Below are 15040 nucleotides of genomic sequence, written 5' to 3'. Positions count from 1 at the left end.
CTCCTATCAGTTTTCAGACAGAGTGACACTGGACCAATCACAGGTTCTCAGGACACCTAACGGTTTCCTTTAAAATAACTCAGCACTGTGAAGCATTCGATACTTATTTGAGTGATTTGATTCATGTCTTGGCCACTGGTCTGTGAACTCCATGAGACCAAAGAGTGCCAGTTCTTTTACTTTTGTATTTCTCTACCTTGCCCAGTGCCTGGCATGGAGTTGATTGAATGACAGCCTGAGCCATTCTCCACAACGAACTGTCCCTGGGACACATTATGGTCCAGTAAGGCAGGAAAGCTGGACTTGAAAAGACAATGAAAGAGAGGACTCAGCTTAGGTTCCAAATGTAGATCTAAGGTCTCCTGTGTCACGTCTGGAGAGGCTCTAAGAAACTTAGATTTGATTTACTCAGGAAGGTCCTTTGGAATTGAACTTAATTCAAGATGCTTTCTTCTGCGGCTTCAACCTGGTCAGTGGCTGCATCTGACCCTTCCCTGGCCATGCCTGGTGGATACAGGACTCTCTCTGCCCTGGTCTCAGAGGATTATCCTTGGAGAGGAGAAATATTCTCCTCTTTCTTGGAAAATACTCCCTCCCCACCTTACTGGTCCACATCCCAGGGTGCTTGGAAAATAAGAATGCCAGGGTTTTGTAGCCCTGGTGGACGTTCAAGGGCAAGAGTAGGTTCAGAGCTGGTGTAGGGGTCATGAGTTTGACTTTCCAACTCCCATACTAAGTAACTGGCCACTTGAAGGGGCGAAGTACATGGGGTCAAAGATTTGACACTAAGGGAGATGTAAGAGAGAGGGGAGCTCTCCCAGTGGCCCAAGGCTTGGCAAAATGTTCCGGAGCGCTCTTGTACCTGGCCCCCAAATACCCCCAGCCTCCACCCAAGGTCACTGGAGGGCTGGAAACTTCAGCCAGGGACTGAGGAGTGTCAGGCCAGGAGCTTGGGGCCAGATTTTGCAAAACATGAGCGACTGCACACGCTGAATTCCAGGTAGTCCTAGGAGCCGGCGGTAGGGTGCCCCCAGTCCCACAAGCTGCATCCCAGAACGCAGGGTAAAGCTGGGCAGGGGCTGCACCACCTGGGCCGCAAGGACGACGCGGTCTCTCCTTCCCCACTGGTCTCAATCCTCCAGAGAGATGGAAAGGGAGCGGTGCCCACCCACCCGCAGCCGGCGCAGCAGGCGCAGCCCCGTCGCCCCCTCCCGCGCTATCGCGGACCCCAGGCTCCGGGGCGGGGGCACCCGCTCGGCCCTGGCTGCCGCAACCTCTGCCTTAAAAGGAGCTGGCGACGCCGCTCTGGGAGGGGGCTAGGATGGCAGCAGGGACCAGAGAAGAGTGGCCGAGCGCGGGGGCCAAGCCCCTGGTAGCGCAGGGCGGGGTGCTGGACGCCCCAGCAGACGCACTGCTAGGGGCTGGGGGCGCAGAGACCCTTACCTTGGCTAGCCGCGGAAGTACGGTGGGAGGCGACTCACTGTGCCTGGGGCCCCGCGGCGGGGCGCCCACCCTGGCTTCGGGGCGCACGCAGCCTCTGGGTGCAGGTCGGCGTCCCGGGCGCGCACCCCGCTTTGGCGCACCCTCGTTGTCCGGGGCGCGCACAGCCTCCAGGCGCCCTCTGGCCGGCGAGATCGGCCAGGACTCGGGGTGCACACCCTGCGGGCACACCCACCGCGCCGGATGCGGGACTGGGAGGCGCGGCCCGCCGCCGCTTCGCCCCGCGTCGCTGGCTGCCAACACCACCCGAGTCCCCGCCTTCGCTAGCGGGGGTGAAAAAGACTCCTGACGCGGCGCGGGCTTTGGTGTGTGGGAAAGGGCCGAATTGCGAAACCGAGGGGGAGGGTCTTAGCCTTGATAACTGCAAAAGCCTTTGGACAGAGTTTAGGAGAAAAACTTTGAAAAGAAACCAGAAAACTCCTAACTGGTGCATATCGCTTTTCAGATTTCCAAATGTGCTTTCACATACCGTTCTCTCAACTCATCTAGACATTTCTATCTTCGTGATAGATGGGGAGACAGCATCAAAGTAACGACTTGCCCAAGACAGGACTCGAACCCAGGCCTGGCAACTGGGAATCTGTGTGCAATGAGCTCTTAGCCAGGGAAGGTCGGGGAGTGAAGGTGGGTGAGGGATGTAACAGAACTTTTATCTCTCCTAAGGCATTTCTTTTTCCATCTCCCTCCAAGTCATGGTTGTAGCCCCACTCAGAATCCTAAATCTTTCACTTCGCAGCCCCATTTTCCACGGAAGCAGTTCACTGAAGTTTTATTAATGAAATATTTGCCTATTTCATTAATTATTTCATTATTTCATCCCACCTAGCAAGACCAGCTCACCACGTTCTGCGTTCTGCCTTGTGCACAATAACACTAGAAGCTGCTTCTACTATATACAGATGGGGACAAACAGTGGGATTGGAGAGGAATGCAGCCTGCAGTACTCCAGATCCCAGCCCTGACCACCATTAGCGTCTTTCCTTCCACCCAATAGCACATAGTGAAACTGAACCAAAGGGGTTTCATTTTTGACTTTGTGATCCAGATGAGAGAGATAAATTGAGGCAAGAGACATTTCTGGGGCTTTTATTTCCTGTTTTGACAGAAGCATGGTTGTTAGAAGGATTTCTCCCCCACTAGGATTCCAGCAAAGCAAAGGGATAGCCCCAGAGCAATCATAAAGGGGAATGGAGGCTTGGAGACAACAGGGAGTGATGGGAACTATGGCAAGCTGGAGAGCATCCCATCCCCCACCCAGGCTCTTGTCCAAGGCTTCTGCTACTCATCTGCAGTTGATTTCTGTCATCCAAGAAAAGGAATTAATATGGCTTGATCCTATCATTTTTAGGAAAATCCATAAATCCAGACATTTAAGTGAAGTCTCCTAATTTGTTGGTGACTTATTTAAAAAATGCTAAACCTATACGTATATAGGTCAACATTGTTTAAGCCAAAGAAAATGGGTTTATGGATCAGATCCAGCCTATAGACCAAGGGTTTGTGCCCTCATGTTTGGAGTACTTGACTCTGCTTCATTTGGGTTTCTGGTGGGGTAGACCCAGCATGGATCACTATTTCTATTTTAGGGAAAAGGACACCAGTTCTGGTGGGTTTCAGGTAGGTTTAGCCCAAGGTCACACAAGCTAATTGGTCGAGCAGGAACTGAAACCCCAGATTTCCAAGTCCTGATCTTGAACTCTTTTTCTCTGATCTTATGAAGAATTTGTTTCTTGACTTCTGGGTATTGTGAGCCAAATTAGGCATCGGGCTGGCACTGGGGTGTGGAGACATAGCACCTTTCCTAGGAAGATGAAGCTGCAATGCCAGACTGCTGTCCTCGAAAGCAGGAGCTCAGCCTGATGACTCAGAGATGAAACTGTGTCTTCAGGGTAAAGCTGAGTCAGAGGAAGCAAGATCTGAATTGGCTTAGGCTTCTGAAGCACAGGTTAGGGCATCAAGAAAAAAAAAGAAACACAGACTAAGCGAATGTGCCCATCTCATAGCCTCCTCCCACCACCCCTAAAACAGAAGCCACACACACAGGCACTTCTAGAACATTGCCTGCTTTTCCTGTCATGAAAGGAAGGCAGCAAGAGCTAACTTAGGAAGCAGACCCCTTGTATGGTCCTGGAAAGAAGCAACGCCTTTCAGGCAGCAGGTGTTCTAGCATCTCAGGTTTGGGTGTTTCCACTTCAGAACCCAGCCTGGGCTTTTCAGACAGTGAGGGTTTATGCTGCAGCCTGAACCTCCGCAATCAAAGGATTGAGCAGCAGATAGAATGGAGAGCCTCCCTACCCCCGCCCCCTACTGGAGTTTGGAGTGAAGTGTAGGAGGATTCCTATGTGTTCACTGTCTACTGCATGCCCGGCACTGCACTGATCATTTCAAGTATGTGATCTGTCTCACTGGGACTCACAACAAAATTGTGAAGTAGCTGTCATTCTCCTGCTGAATGGAACGAGGTATAGTTCACTAGCCTAGTCAATTGAAGATATGGATTCAAACTTGTACCTTGAAGACTGAACTTCTCTAACTGAAGGCCTGGAAATTGGGGCCCACATGGAGATATGTCACTCAGACCCTACTCATGACAGGACTGCCTGGTTGCCAGCAGTGTGGTAATTCCTGCAGAGTGGGCCTCAGTCATGGTGTGCTGGTAAGGTTTAACAACAGGCTCACAGTGGGGTCAGTTCTCATGCTTCTCTATAGCTCTCCATAAGCCCTGAAAAGTAGCTTCAAACACCAAATAGTGAATACTGAACCATTCCTCCTGGCTGAAATACAAAATTAGATCCCTGTGAGACTATGGTCACATTTTCATCAACCCATTAACATATGTAATAGTCTCCCCTTATCCACAAGGGATATGTTCCAAGCCCCCGTACTGGATGCATGTATGATGTACACTGTATGTACTGTTTTTTTCCTGTATATGCATACCTGTGATAAAGGTTAACTATAAAGACATAAGAAATTAACAGCAATAATGAATAACAAAATAGAATAATTATAACAATATGTTGTAACAAGTTATGTGAATATGTCTCTCTTCAAAATTGCCCAACATGCATGCTCCCAGCTGAGTTAATCAGGGCGATACTCCCCCCTGCTTATCTTACTGTTCTGTACTCACTCTTGTGATGTTTTGAGATGATGCAGTGCCTGTGTGAGGAGATGAAGTAGGATGGATGTCACAGGTATTGTGACTTACACAGCCTTAGGCTGTTATGTGAGGGTTACTTGAACCAAACACTGTGAAATCGTGATAGTTGATCTGATAACCAAGAAGACTACTAAATGACTAAAGGAGTGCCGGGTGTACAGGACAGTGGGATGATTCACATCCAGAGAGGAATGGAACTGGCAGCACCAGATGTCATCATGTCATTCAGAACAGTGCTCAATTTAAAGTTCATAAATTATTTATTCCTGGAACTTTCCATTTAATATTTTTAGACTGTGGTTGACCGTGGGTAACTAAAACTTCAGAAAGCAAAACTGAGGATAAGGTGTTGAGGGAAATACTTTAACCTTATTTTCTGTGTGTTTTTCTGTTGAAAGACACTTTTTTTTTCAATGTATATTGTTGACATTGAACTCATAGCCAAATAGCATTATGCATACCTGGTCAAAGCTTATCTAATACACATATTTTCTCCATAAGGTACACCACAGTCTTCTTGTGCTTAGTAACAGCACCTGAACACTAAACTTGGGGCTATTTTAAACACCAAAATTATCCACAAGAAAGCACAAACATATGAAAAACACGGAACTAGATAAACTGCAGAAAGTAGGCTTACAATATGAGAGCTGGAGCAAAAAGCAGAGCTGTCCGACCCAGCTGTATATGCTGGCCAATTCAAAATTTTTGTCACTCCTTTCATGTCTACAAATGACCATAAAAGCGCAGCAGTAGGTATTGACTGAAATTCACACAGGTTGATTTTAACACAGATGAATTTGCAAATACAAAAATCTGAAAATAATAACGATGGATTGTACAAGTATCTGCATGTGTAAGTATCAGTTTATTATAAATTTTACTGATATGAAGAAGTATAATGTATAATTTCTCAATGATGATTCAATATACAATACTCTATTATGTATTCCATAGAGCCAATTAATTCTCACAGGACAGTTTTGCTGATCTTTATCTCTCATATCTAAGCTATTGTACCCAACGTGCACTTAACAAATCAGTATGGATCTGACATAAAAGTTGATTGGTAGCAGAGTGCAGTGGCACACACCTATAATCCCAGTGGCTCACTTGAGAGGCTGAGGCAGAAGGATCACAAATTCAAAGCCAGCCTCAGCAAAATGGAGGCCCTAAGCAACTCAGTGAAACCCTGTCTCTAAATAAAATACAAAATAGGGCTGGGATATGGCTCAGTGGTCAAGTGTCCCTGACTTCAATCCCGGGTACCAAAAAAAAAAAAAAAAAAAGTCTTAAAAAAGTGATTGATATTTTTGTTTGCATTAAGGATTAATATGAAATTAAAACAGCATAGATGTGTCCTGGGAACTTCACTCATTCTTCAGTGGCATTGGTGACATCCTTGTGAATCAGAAAAAAACTTTGCAAATACTGGAATATTCCTTCAATTTTTGTGCTATTTACAATGTAACAGCTACAGCCATATATACTCTTAAGGTGAATTTGCATTATTAAACTTTTTCTTTTACATCCTATGTCTGGAACACTGCACAGGTTTTTGTGTCAACAAAAATTTCCATCTCCTTAGGATAAATATGCAGAAATGAGATCTCTGGGTCATGTTTAACTTGATAAGAAACTTCCCAACTGTTTTCCAGATCAGTTATTCCATTTCCATTGCCACCAGCAATGAATGAGAGAGGAAGTGGCTCCTCATTCTCACCAGCCTTGGTTATTATCAATATATTTTTTAAAACTTAGCTATGGGTATGCATAGGTATTTCATCACATTTTTTAATGTGTATTTCTCAAATGGTTGATGATCTTGAACCTTTCTTCATGTGCTTATTTGCTATCTATATTGTATTTTTAAAATATATTTTATTTAATTGTAAGTTTACATAATTTAATTTTTATTCATGGCTAGGCACAACCACTGGCTCATAAAATTTCTGAAAATGTAATAGTCAGCTATTGTGAGCTGGAAGAAGCTGGCTCCAGTGCAGCTCCTCTCCTCTGGGCAGCTCCCATCCAATGACTGAGCAAAAAGGTGGGAATCCTGGCCATGTTCTTTCTGGGCAGGACTCCTCTCAGGGCCAGGCTTTGACCTCAAGCTCCATTCGGGCTACTTGAGACCTCGCCTGATCTGCTGGACCATCCAAAGCTCTCCCTGCTCAGTTCCGCTTCTGCTTTCACTGGTGCGATTCCTGATTAAACTCTTGCTCCCATAGGTGTTTTCTGGAAGTTCTGCTGCGAACTTCTCCCTGGTTGCCTGTTCTGGTCTCAAGGCCACTCCTCCTCAGACCTTCAAAGTTCCTCATGCCCCTCACATAGACAAATGCACAGCAGCCCAGAGAGCAGCTAGACTTGATTAAGTGTCCATTTCCTTGAGACCTGATGGGGAGTGAGGAGATGGCAGATAGGTAAAATAAATTTTCAAATTTTCTTTTACTCCTTTGTGATGTTAAATTACTACTATACTGGTACTTTATAGGCAAATTGAATTCTAAATTCAAAAGCATTATCATTATTATTAAATTCAAAAGGAATATGCCACAATACATTGTATCATTCACAAATATCACGCACTATATCATACGCAAAATCATTTAGATAATGTTGATTAAAATGTAAAAGGTCATCAATAAAGTCCTCTGGGCTGGGTGGGTGGGTGCCGCATCTGAGCCCCACATATGTGCATTGACTTATGGTAAGAATGTTCCATCTGCTCCCATGGCCAAGCCAACCACTGCCGCTGCATTCAGGTGGCTGCTCATGGTCCCTTAAGTCATTCCCGGGCATAACCCAATAGCATCACTTTTAGAGTCTGTAAACAAGTCAGAATGGCTCCTGCCTTTTTGCCAGAGAAATGTTAGAGTCTATAAACAAGTTTGGATGGCGCCTGGCAGAATGACAGGGGGAGTGGTTTGTGAAGTAACAAAATCGAGCCATTAAGTGTGGAGATTCCTTATTGGTTGACTGCTGTATCTAGTTTATGCTAATTAGATAAGTTGTGTGGAATGTATAAATACCACTCCTGTCCTACAATAAACGGCTCCCATTCCTGCTGTATCAATGTACACAAGTTGTTCGTCACCCCTCCCCCCTGTTATTTTGCTGCAGCCGGACTGTGGCACATCACAGGTGCCAGAAGCACAGAAATGTTAATGTTCTGAGATGTGACAGCTCTCATCTCCTGCCCCCTGGGTCTCTGTGAGAACTTCCTGGGAGACTGAGCATTTGCCTTCGCTCAGCGAGGACCTGCTTCCCTGTGTGCTTTGTATTTGATCTTCACTCTCCTCTCTCACTCCACTTTTCCCTCAGCCTGGCTTCCCTGGGATTGCTTTCCCCCAAATTTGTTTGCACATGAGTCTTTTACTTCAGGTTCAGTCTTCTAGAGTAACCGGCCGACAAAGTCATTATTTATAAACTATTCACTGTTGCCTCTGGGCCCCTCATGCCACAGCCTGCCCTTCCAGGCTTACACCCCATGATCCTCCAGCCCTGCCCGCAACATGCCACACACATTTCCAGCTTTGTGGGAAAGGCTGCTCCTTCTGCCTCCTCCTTCTGCCTCTTCCTTCTCTGTTTCCCAACTCATGCACATGCGCCCACTGTGTTTCCCATGTCCAGATGACTCCACTGCCCAGTTGCTGATGTCCATCTGCACTTCCTCTATGAAGTCCTTCCTGATGCCTCAAGCCAATGAGACTTTTCCCTTGAAGCCACCTGGCATTTTGAAGCCTGTATCAGATATTGCTTATGTTCTACCTTGTCATACAAGGCAACCCTAGCGATCTTCAACCCCACAAGACCTATCATGTCACTCCCCTGCTTAAACTCTTCAAAGTGCCTCCCATTTCTTAAAAAAAAAAAAAAAAGAAAAGAAAAAGTCCAGATTTCTCTAAGGTGGCTCATAAGTCTCGCCTCTTCCATCTCTCAGTCTTGTCTGTGTCTCTGACATTCTCAGCCCTTAGCCACACAAGACTCTTCTCAGTTGCACTAATATTTTGGATTCTTCTTTGCCATGTTACTTTTTTTTTCTGGAAATTTCTTCTTCCCAATTCTTTCTCTAGGTAAGTAATACTCATCCCCTGGGCCTCAGTTTAAACATCATTTCTGCAAGGAATCTCTCTGATGCACTTGTAGTCCTAGATTTAGGATTTGTAGTCTCCATTCTCATGTTATATTTTTCTTTCAAAACACTCAGCAAAATTTAAATTAAATGTTTTTCATTTATCCCCAAAAGATTGTAATTATGTGAGAAGAGTGCCTGTATCTCATCTGGTGTGTTGCAGCCTCTGGTTTAGATCCTGGCATATGTAAATATAAATCCTGGCTCAATGTTTTATGGATGAATACATGATTAAGTGTCCATTTCCTTGAGACCTGATGGGGAGTGAGGAGATGGCAGATAGGTAAAATAAATTTTCAAATTTTCTTTTACTCCTTTGTGATGTTAAATTACTACTATACTGGTACTTTATAGGCAAATTGAAATCTAAATTCAAAAGCATTATCATTATTATTAAATTCAAAGGGAATATGCCACATTGCATTGTATCATACACAAATATCATGCACTATATCACACGCAAAATCACTTAGATAATGTAGTTTAAAATGTAAAAGGTCATCAATAAAGTTTCTAGATGATAACAAAGCTTCACATCCTAGAAGCAGGCAAATATTTCTTAAACAGGACACAAGCACCAACACTAAAGAGAAAGATTGGTATATTGGGATTACATTAAAATTCAGACCTGAGAGGTATTGAGGGATTTGCTAAGGTGCTTGACTCTCATGTCTGTGTAGGGATTTAACCATTACCATGTGGAGCAAAAGGGCAAAGACCAAGACCACCAAGAAGTGCCTTCAATGCACAACATGTGCCTCCAATGTGTTTGCCATGTTTGACCAATCACAGATTCAGGAATTCAAAGAGGCCTTCAACATAATTGACCAAAACAGAGATGATTTCATTGTCAAGGAAGATTTGCATGATATGCTTGCCTCACTGGGGAAGAATCCCACTGATGAATACCTAGATGTCATGATGAATGAGGCTCCAGGACCCATCAATTTCACCGTGTTCCTCACCATGTTTGGTGAGAAGTTAAATGGCTCAGATCCCAAAGATGTTAATAGAAATGTATTTGCTTGCTTTGCCCCTATTGACAGAGAGGGGGAATTTCAATTACATCGAGTTCGTGTGCGTTCTTAAACATGTAGCAAAAGACAAAGATGACTGAAAAGAACTTCAAATTCCAGCCAAATGTTTCTTGTTGCCACTTGGGGTATTTCTGAGATTTTTTTCTCTTAGAGCCTATTGTATGCCCTTTAGCTTTACAGTTTTTGCCTTTCTTGTTTTGTATTTATTCTCAGTCATTTTGAGTCTCATGTATCTTTATAATCAAACTGGAAATGGGACTTTTTGTCATTTTCAGAAGAGAAAATAGGGTAATTTTAAGTTTCCATTGCCCTCACCCCCAATAACTGCAGTCTATGCAGAGTCAAAATATTTTTTTAGAGAAAGTTATTTGCTCAATTTTTCCTGAATTATGATTAAACTTCATGATAAATTTTTTTTAAAAATTAAGAACTTTTTTTAATCAAAAATTATTGATGCAGGGGCTGGGGTTGTGGCTCAGTGATAGAGTGCTCACCTAGCATGCACGAGGCACTGGGATCGATCCTCAGCACCACATAGATGTAAAATAAAGATATTGTGTCCACCTAAAACTAAAGAATAAATATTTTTTAAAAAATTATTAATGCTGCTCTTCAACGGATGAATGGATTAAAAATGTGGCATATATACACAATGGAAAATTATTCAGCATTAAAAAATAATAAGATCATGGCATTTGCAGGGAAATGGATGGCATTAGAGCAGATTATGCTAAGTGAAGTTAGCCAATCCCTAAAAAACAAATGCCAAATGTCTTCTCTGATATAAGGGGGGTGACTCAAAATGGGGAAAAGAGGAAGAGCATGGGAAGAAGATTACCTCTACATAGGGAAGAGGGGTGGGAGGGAAAGGGAGGGAGAGAGGGAATTGCATGGATGGTGGAAGGAGACCCTCATTGTTATACAAAATACACGTATGAAGATGTGAGGGAAAAAAAAAGAATAGCGCTACCTTAGATTAGGTAGAGAGAAGTGATGGGAGGGGAGGGGTTGGGGAGATGGGAAGGATAGTAGAATGAAACAGACATAATTATTACTGTGTGTTTATATGTGAATGCATGAACAATGTGATTCTATAACCCGTATACCCAGAAAAATGAGATATTGTATCCCACGTGATTCAAATGTATGATATGTCAAGGTCATTGTACTATCATGTGTAACTAATTAAAACAAATTTTAAAAAATTATTGATGCAAAAAACCCAATGATTTCTTATGAACAACTCATTTCTATGATTCCTCAGATTGAGAGGGCTTGCTGGGCATCTCTGCTGCTCTACATGTTTGCTGGGATAGAGCTTTTTTGGCCGTAAAGTCCAGGGTGGCTCTTTCACAGTGCTGGGAGTTAATTCTGGTTATTGGTTGATGTTCAGCTAGGAATGCTCACTCAGGAGCCTCTCTCTGTGGCCTTGGTTTCTTGCAGCCTGATACCCCACAAGCAAATATCCCAAGAACAGGTCTTCTAAGAGGGAAGAATGTGCTCTTTCTCTCAAAGACTTGGCCTAGAAATGGTACAGCTTCATTTCCAACATGTTTTATTGTTTAAGCAGTCATCGGGAAAACCTGGACTCAAGAGAAGGAGGAAGAAATGTCAACTCTCAATTTGGAGAATGAAAAACAACTTACAGCCATCTTTAGTCTTCCTTGATATCATTAAGAGAGTGTAACAGCAAAACACAAACTGGAAGATTTCTTTCTTCCTTTTTTTTTTTTTTGGTTTTTTTTTTTGGACAGGGACTCTCTAGGTTGCTTCAGTCCCGCTAAATTGCTGAGGATGGTTTCAAACCTGTGATCCTCCTGCCTCAGTTTCACAAACTCACAAGCTGTTGGGATTACAGGCATGCACCACTGTGCCTAGCTGGAAGATTTTTTTTTTTTTGGTGCTGAAGATTAAACCCAGGGCCTTGTGCATGCAAGGCAAGCATTCTACCAACTGAGCTATATCCCCATCCCTGGAAGATATTTTTTAAAAAAATGTATATTATTCAAACTACAAGTGTCAAGTTTCTAGCTCAAGCACCTCAAAATGTGGTCTTATTTGGAAATAGGGTCATAGCATATGTAAGCAGTTAAGATGGGGTCACACTGGAGTAAGCAGGCCCTAATCCAATGAAACTGATGTGTTCATAATAGAGGAATTTAGATAGGGTGAATGCCTTGTAATGATGAAGACGGGCATCTATAAGCCAAGGAATTCCAAAAATTGCCAACAAACCACTGAATGGAGAGAGGCATAGAATGAAATTTCTCTTACAGCCCTCAGAAGGAACCAAATCTGTCCACACCTTGATTTCAGACTTGCAGCCTCCAGAACTGTGAGACAAAGTTCTGTTATTTAAGCCACCCAGTCTATGGTACTTTGTTAGGGGGTACAGTCTTAGAAAACTGATATAATATGTAAAAAATGTCTGCAAAGCAATAAGAAAAAGACAATCCAACAAGGAAATGAGCAAAAAGTACAAACAAACACTTTGCAAAAGAAGATACCTTAAAAATCAACAGCAGCTCAGGAGGCAGAGGCAGAAGGATCATGAGTTCAAAGCCAGCCTCAGCAATTGTGAGGCACTAAGCAACTCAGTGAGACCCTGTCTCCTATAAAATACAAAATAGGGCTGGGGGGTGTGGCTCAGTGGTTGAGTACCTCTGAATTCAATCCCCGGTACCAAAAAAATCAATAAAAAGCCACTTACTAGCAGTATTGAGCAAATGCTAATTAAACCTTAGTAAGATGTCACTGCATATCCTTGGGAATAGCTTAGTGTAAAAATATTGATAATATGAATTATTGGCAAGGATATAGATATGTCATACAAATAAAACTCATAAACATTGCCCCTGGGTGTGTAAATTAATGCAACCACTTTGGAAAACTGCCAACATCTAATAAACCTACCTCTACATGTACTCATAGTGTTGCAGTTCCACTCCAAGGCTTAGGTCCAACAGAAATGTGTACTTATGTGTACCATAGGGCATGATCATGAGTGGATATAGCAGCACTACTTGAAGTTTCTTTAAATTGGAAATAATTTATATTTTTACTGTAGAATGGATAAATAAATTATGGTTTAATTAATGAAATACTATATAGCAGTGTAAACAAACTACCTATTACTACAAACAACATGGATGAATCTTACAAAAATGAATGATGAGCTGGGTGCAGTGGCGAATGCCTGTAATCCTAGCAGCTCCGGAGGCTGAGACAGGAGGATCTTGAGTTCAAATCCAGCCTCAGCAAAAAGTGAGGTGCTAAGCAACTCAGTGAGACCCTGTCTCTAAATAAAATACAAAAAGTAGGGCTGGGGATGTGGCTCAGTGATCGAGTGTCCCTGAGTTCAATACCTAGTACCAAAAAAAAAAAAAAAAAGATGAGCACCAAGTAAAAAGAGTATAGACTAAAGGATATCATTTATACAACATTCAAACAGGCAAAACCACTCTATGATGATAGAAATCAGGATAGTAATTATCTTTGGGGAAGAGGGACTTGGGAACTGGGAGATGACACAAGTTTGCAGAGTGACAACATTCTGTTTTGAAAACCTGCATGATGATTACAAGACTTTGTGAATTTTTGTTGGGTGTGCATTTTGCACTCAGAGTTCGATGTAAAATTTTATTTAAAAGTTAAATAAACACATTCCAAAGTATGAGAGAATCTCCACCCTTTGATAACTGAAAATTTGGGTCATGCTTCTTGCATTTGTAATGATCTATAAATGTGCTCTACTGGGAAATCATCCTGATGGGTTTGGGCCCTTTTTGTAAAGAGGTTGTAAGTTTATCTTATGGAAAGAAGCTTTGTTGTGTATGTAAAATATTCAATGTTGATTAATCAGCCAAAATTTGCTTAAAACACAGAGCAGACAAGAGCATAATAAGGAAGGAATTTGGCATTTAGTTGGGAGGCACAGTCTATCCAGTGGACTGTGGCAAAGGCAGCTTGCTCCCTACCATAGATGGCAGCCCACCCTTCAACCTTAATGGATTGGCTGTTCCTCCAGCCTTGGGCTCTTCTACTGCCAGGTGATTTTACATTCAGCATTCTCTGCAGAAGACAGTCCTATGTAGTTCTTTATCTGGATAACCCCTAAATAGAGTCCAGGTATCACCTGCTTTGTCTCCAATGATACTTTCTGAGATGGCCCCCAATGATCCCCTCCACCTAGTAATCATGCCCTTGTGCAATCTCTTCTCCTTGACCATGGTCTGGACCTAGTGATTCACTCTTAATAAAGAATATCCCAAAACTCATGGGATGTCACTGACAAGATTAGGTTATACAAAGCCGGATTCATCTTGGGATCCCTTTCTTCTCTCTCTTTCTCAGAACCCTGGCTGTGGGGGAATCCAGCTGCCTTGTTGGGAGTAGCCCTGTCTTGAGCCAAAGGGCTCAAGGCCTGTCAAGAGCCAAGTACCTCGGGTTGAATTACCCTCCAAGCCAATCATTCAGATGACTATTGCCCTGGCTGACACTTTGATTATAGCCTTGTGGGACCCAGAGCCAGAGGTACACAGCTAAGAAGCCCCTGGGTATTTGACATAGCAACTGTGAGCTAAGGGTTTGTTGTTCTAAGCAGCTAAAGTTGTTACATAGCAATAGAAAACTAACAAATACAGTCCACTTGCACACTTCCCACCCCTTGGTGTTTCTTTCCAGTGCACCCCATAATCCCAACATTTATCACATCTTACAGGACTCCACTGGTTACCCTCCCATCTCTCTCCAGAAGTAACCAGAGACCATGTCTTACAAGCTTTTTCATTCCAGTTCCTGTAACCAAGTTGTACTCAATAAATGTTTGATTAACACATGGAAGAATAAATAGACCAGAGCCGTTTCACTTTGGAAAGTAATAACTTCTCTGGTTCTTAATCTTCTAATTTTGAAATGCTAAAAAATTCATAGAAGCATTTAAAACACAAAATGAGCCTAACTGGGTAAATAATTAGATGTGAAAGGTAACAGAAAAGGAGTGAAATTTGGGCCACTAGATACCCTTAAGAGAAAGAATGCCAGAGGAGGAACTAGTTTATAGTGCAAGATGGTGAGTTTAACTTTGGACAAGCCTAAATTGAGGGATCTTGGAACATATCCACTAGGCTTATGGGTATGCAAGTCTGACACTTGGGAAGGGGTTTGTGGTGGGTAGATTTGGGAGTTAATGGTATGTAGTTAGTA

The 15040-nt window shown here is 42.9% G+C and overlaps 2 protein-coding genes across 2 annotated transcripts in view; one reads left to right on the top strand and one right to left on the bottom strand.

The window, feature by feature from the left end:
* Kank4 (KN motif and ankyrin repeat domains 4) overlaps nt 1-1628 on the bottom strand; it is a 69082-nt gene extending 67454 nt beyond the window's left edge. The window contains exon 1 of the mRNA XM_076862340.2: nt 1444-1628. The gene's annotated coding sequence lies outside the window, so the exon portion shown is untranslated. The remainder of the gene's footprint in view (nt 1-1443) is intronic.
* Nucleotides 1629-9494: 7866 nt separating this feature from the next.
* LOC143403982 (myosin regulatory light polypeptide 9-like) lies at nt 9495-9915 on the top strand. Its single transcript, XM_076862339.1, has 2 exons — nt 9495-9735; nt 9839-9915. Exons 1-2 carry the CDS (start codon nt 9495-9497, stop codon nt 9913-9915), a joined length of 318 nt encoding a protein of 105 aa, XP_076718454.1.
* Nucleotides 9916-15040: the final 5125 nt, after the last annotated feature.

Source organism: Callospermophilus lateralis, chromosome 7 (assembly GCF_048772815.1).
Source record: "Callospermophilus lateralis isolate mCalLat2 chromosome 7, mCalLat2.hap1, whole genome shotgun sequence".
Lineage (NCBI taxonomy): Eukaryota > Metazoa > Chordata > Mammalia > Rodentia > Sciuridae > Callospermophilus > Callospermophilus lateralis.
The sequence above is the reverse complement of the archived record's forward strand: the minus strand, read 5'-3'. Positions and strand labels throughout refer to the sequence as shown.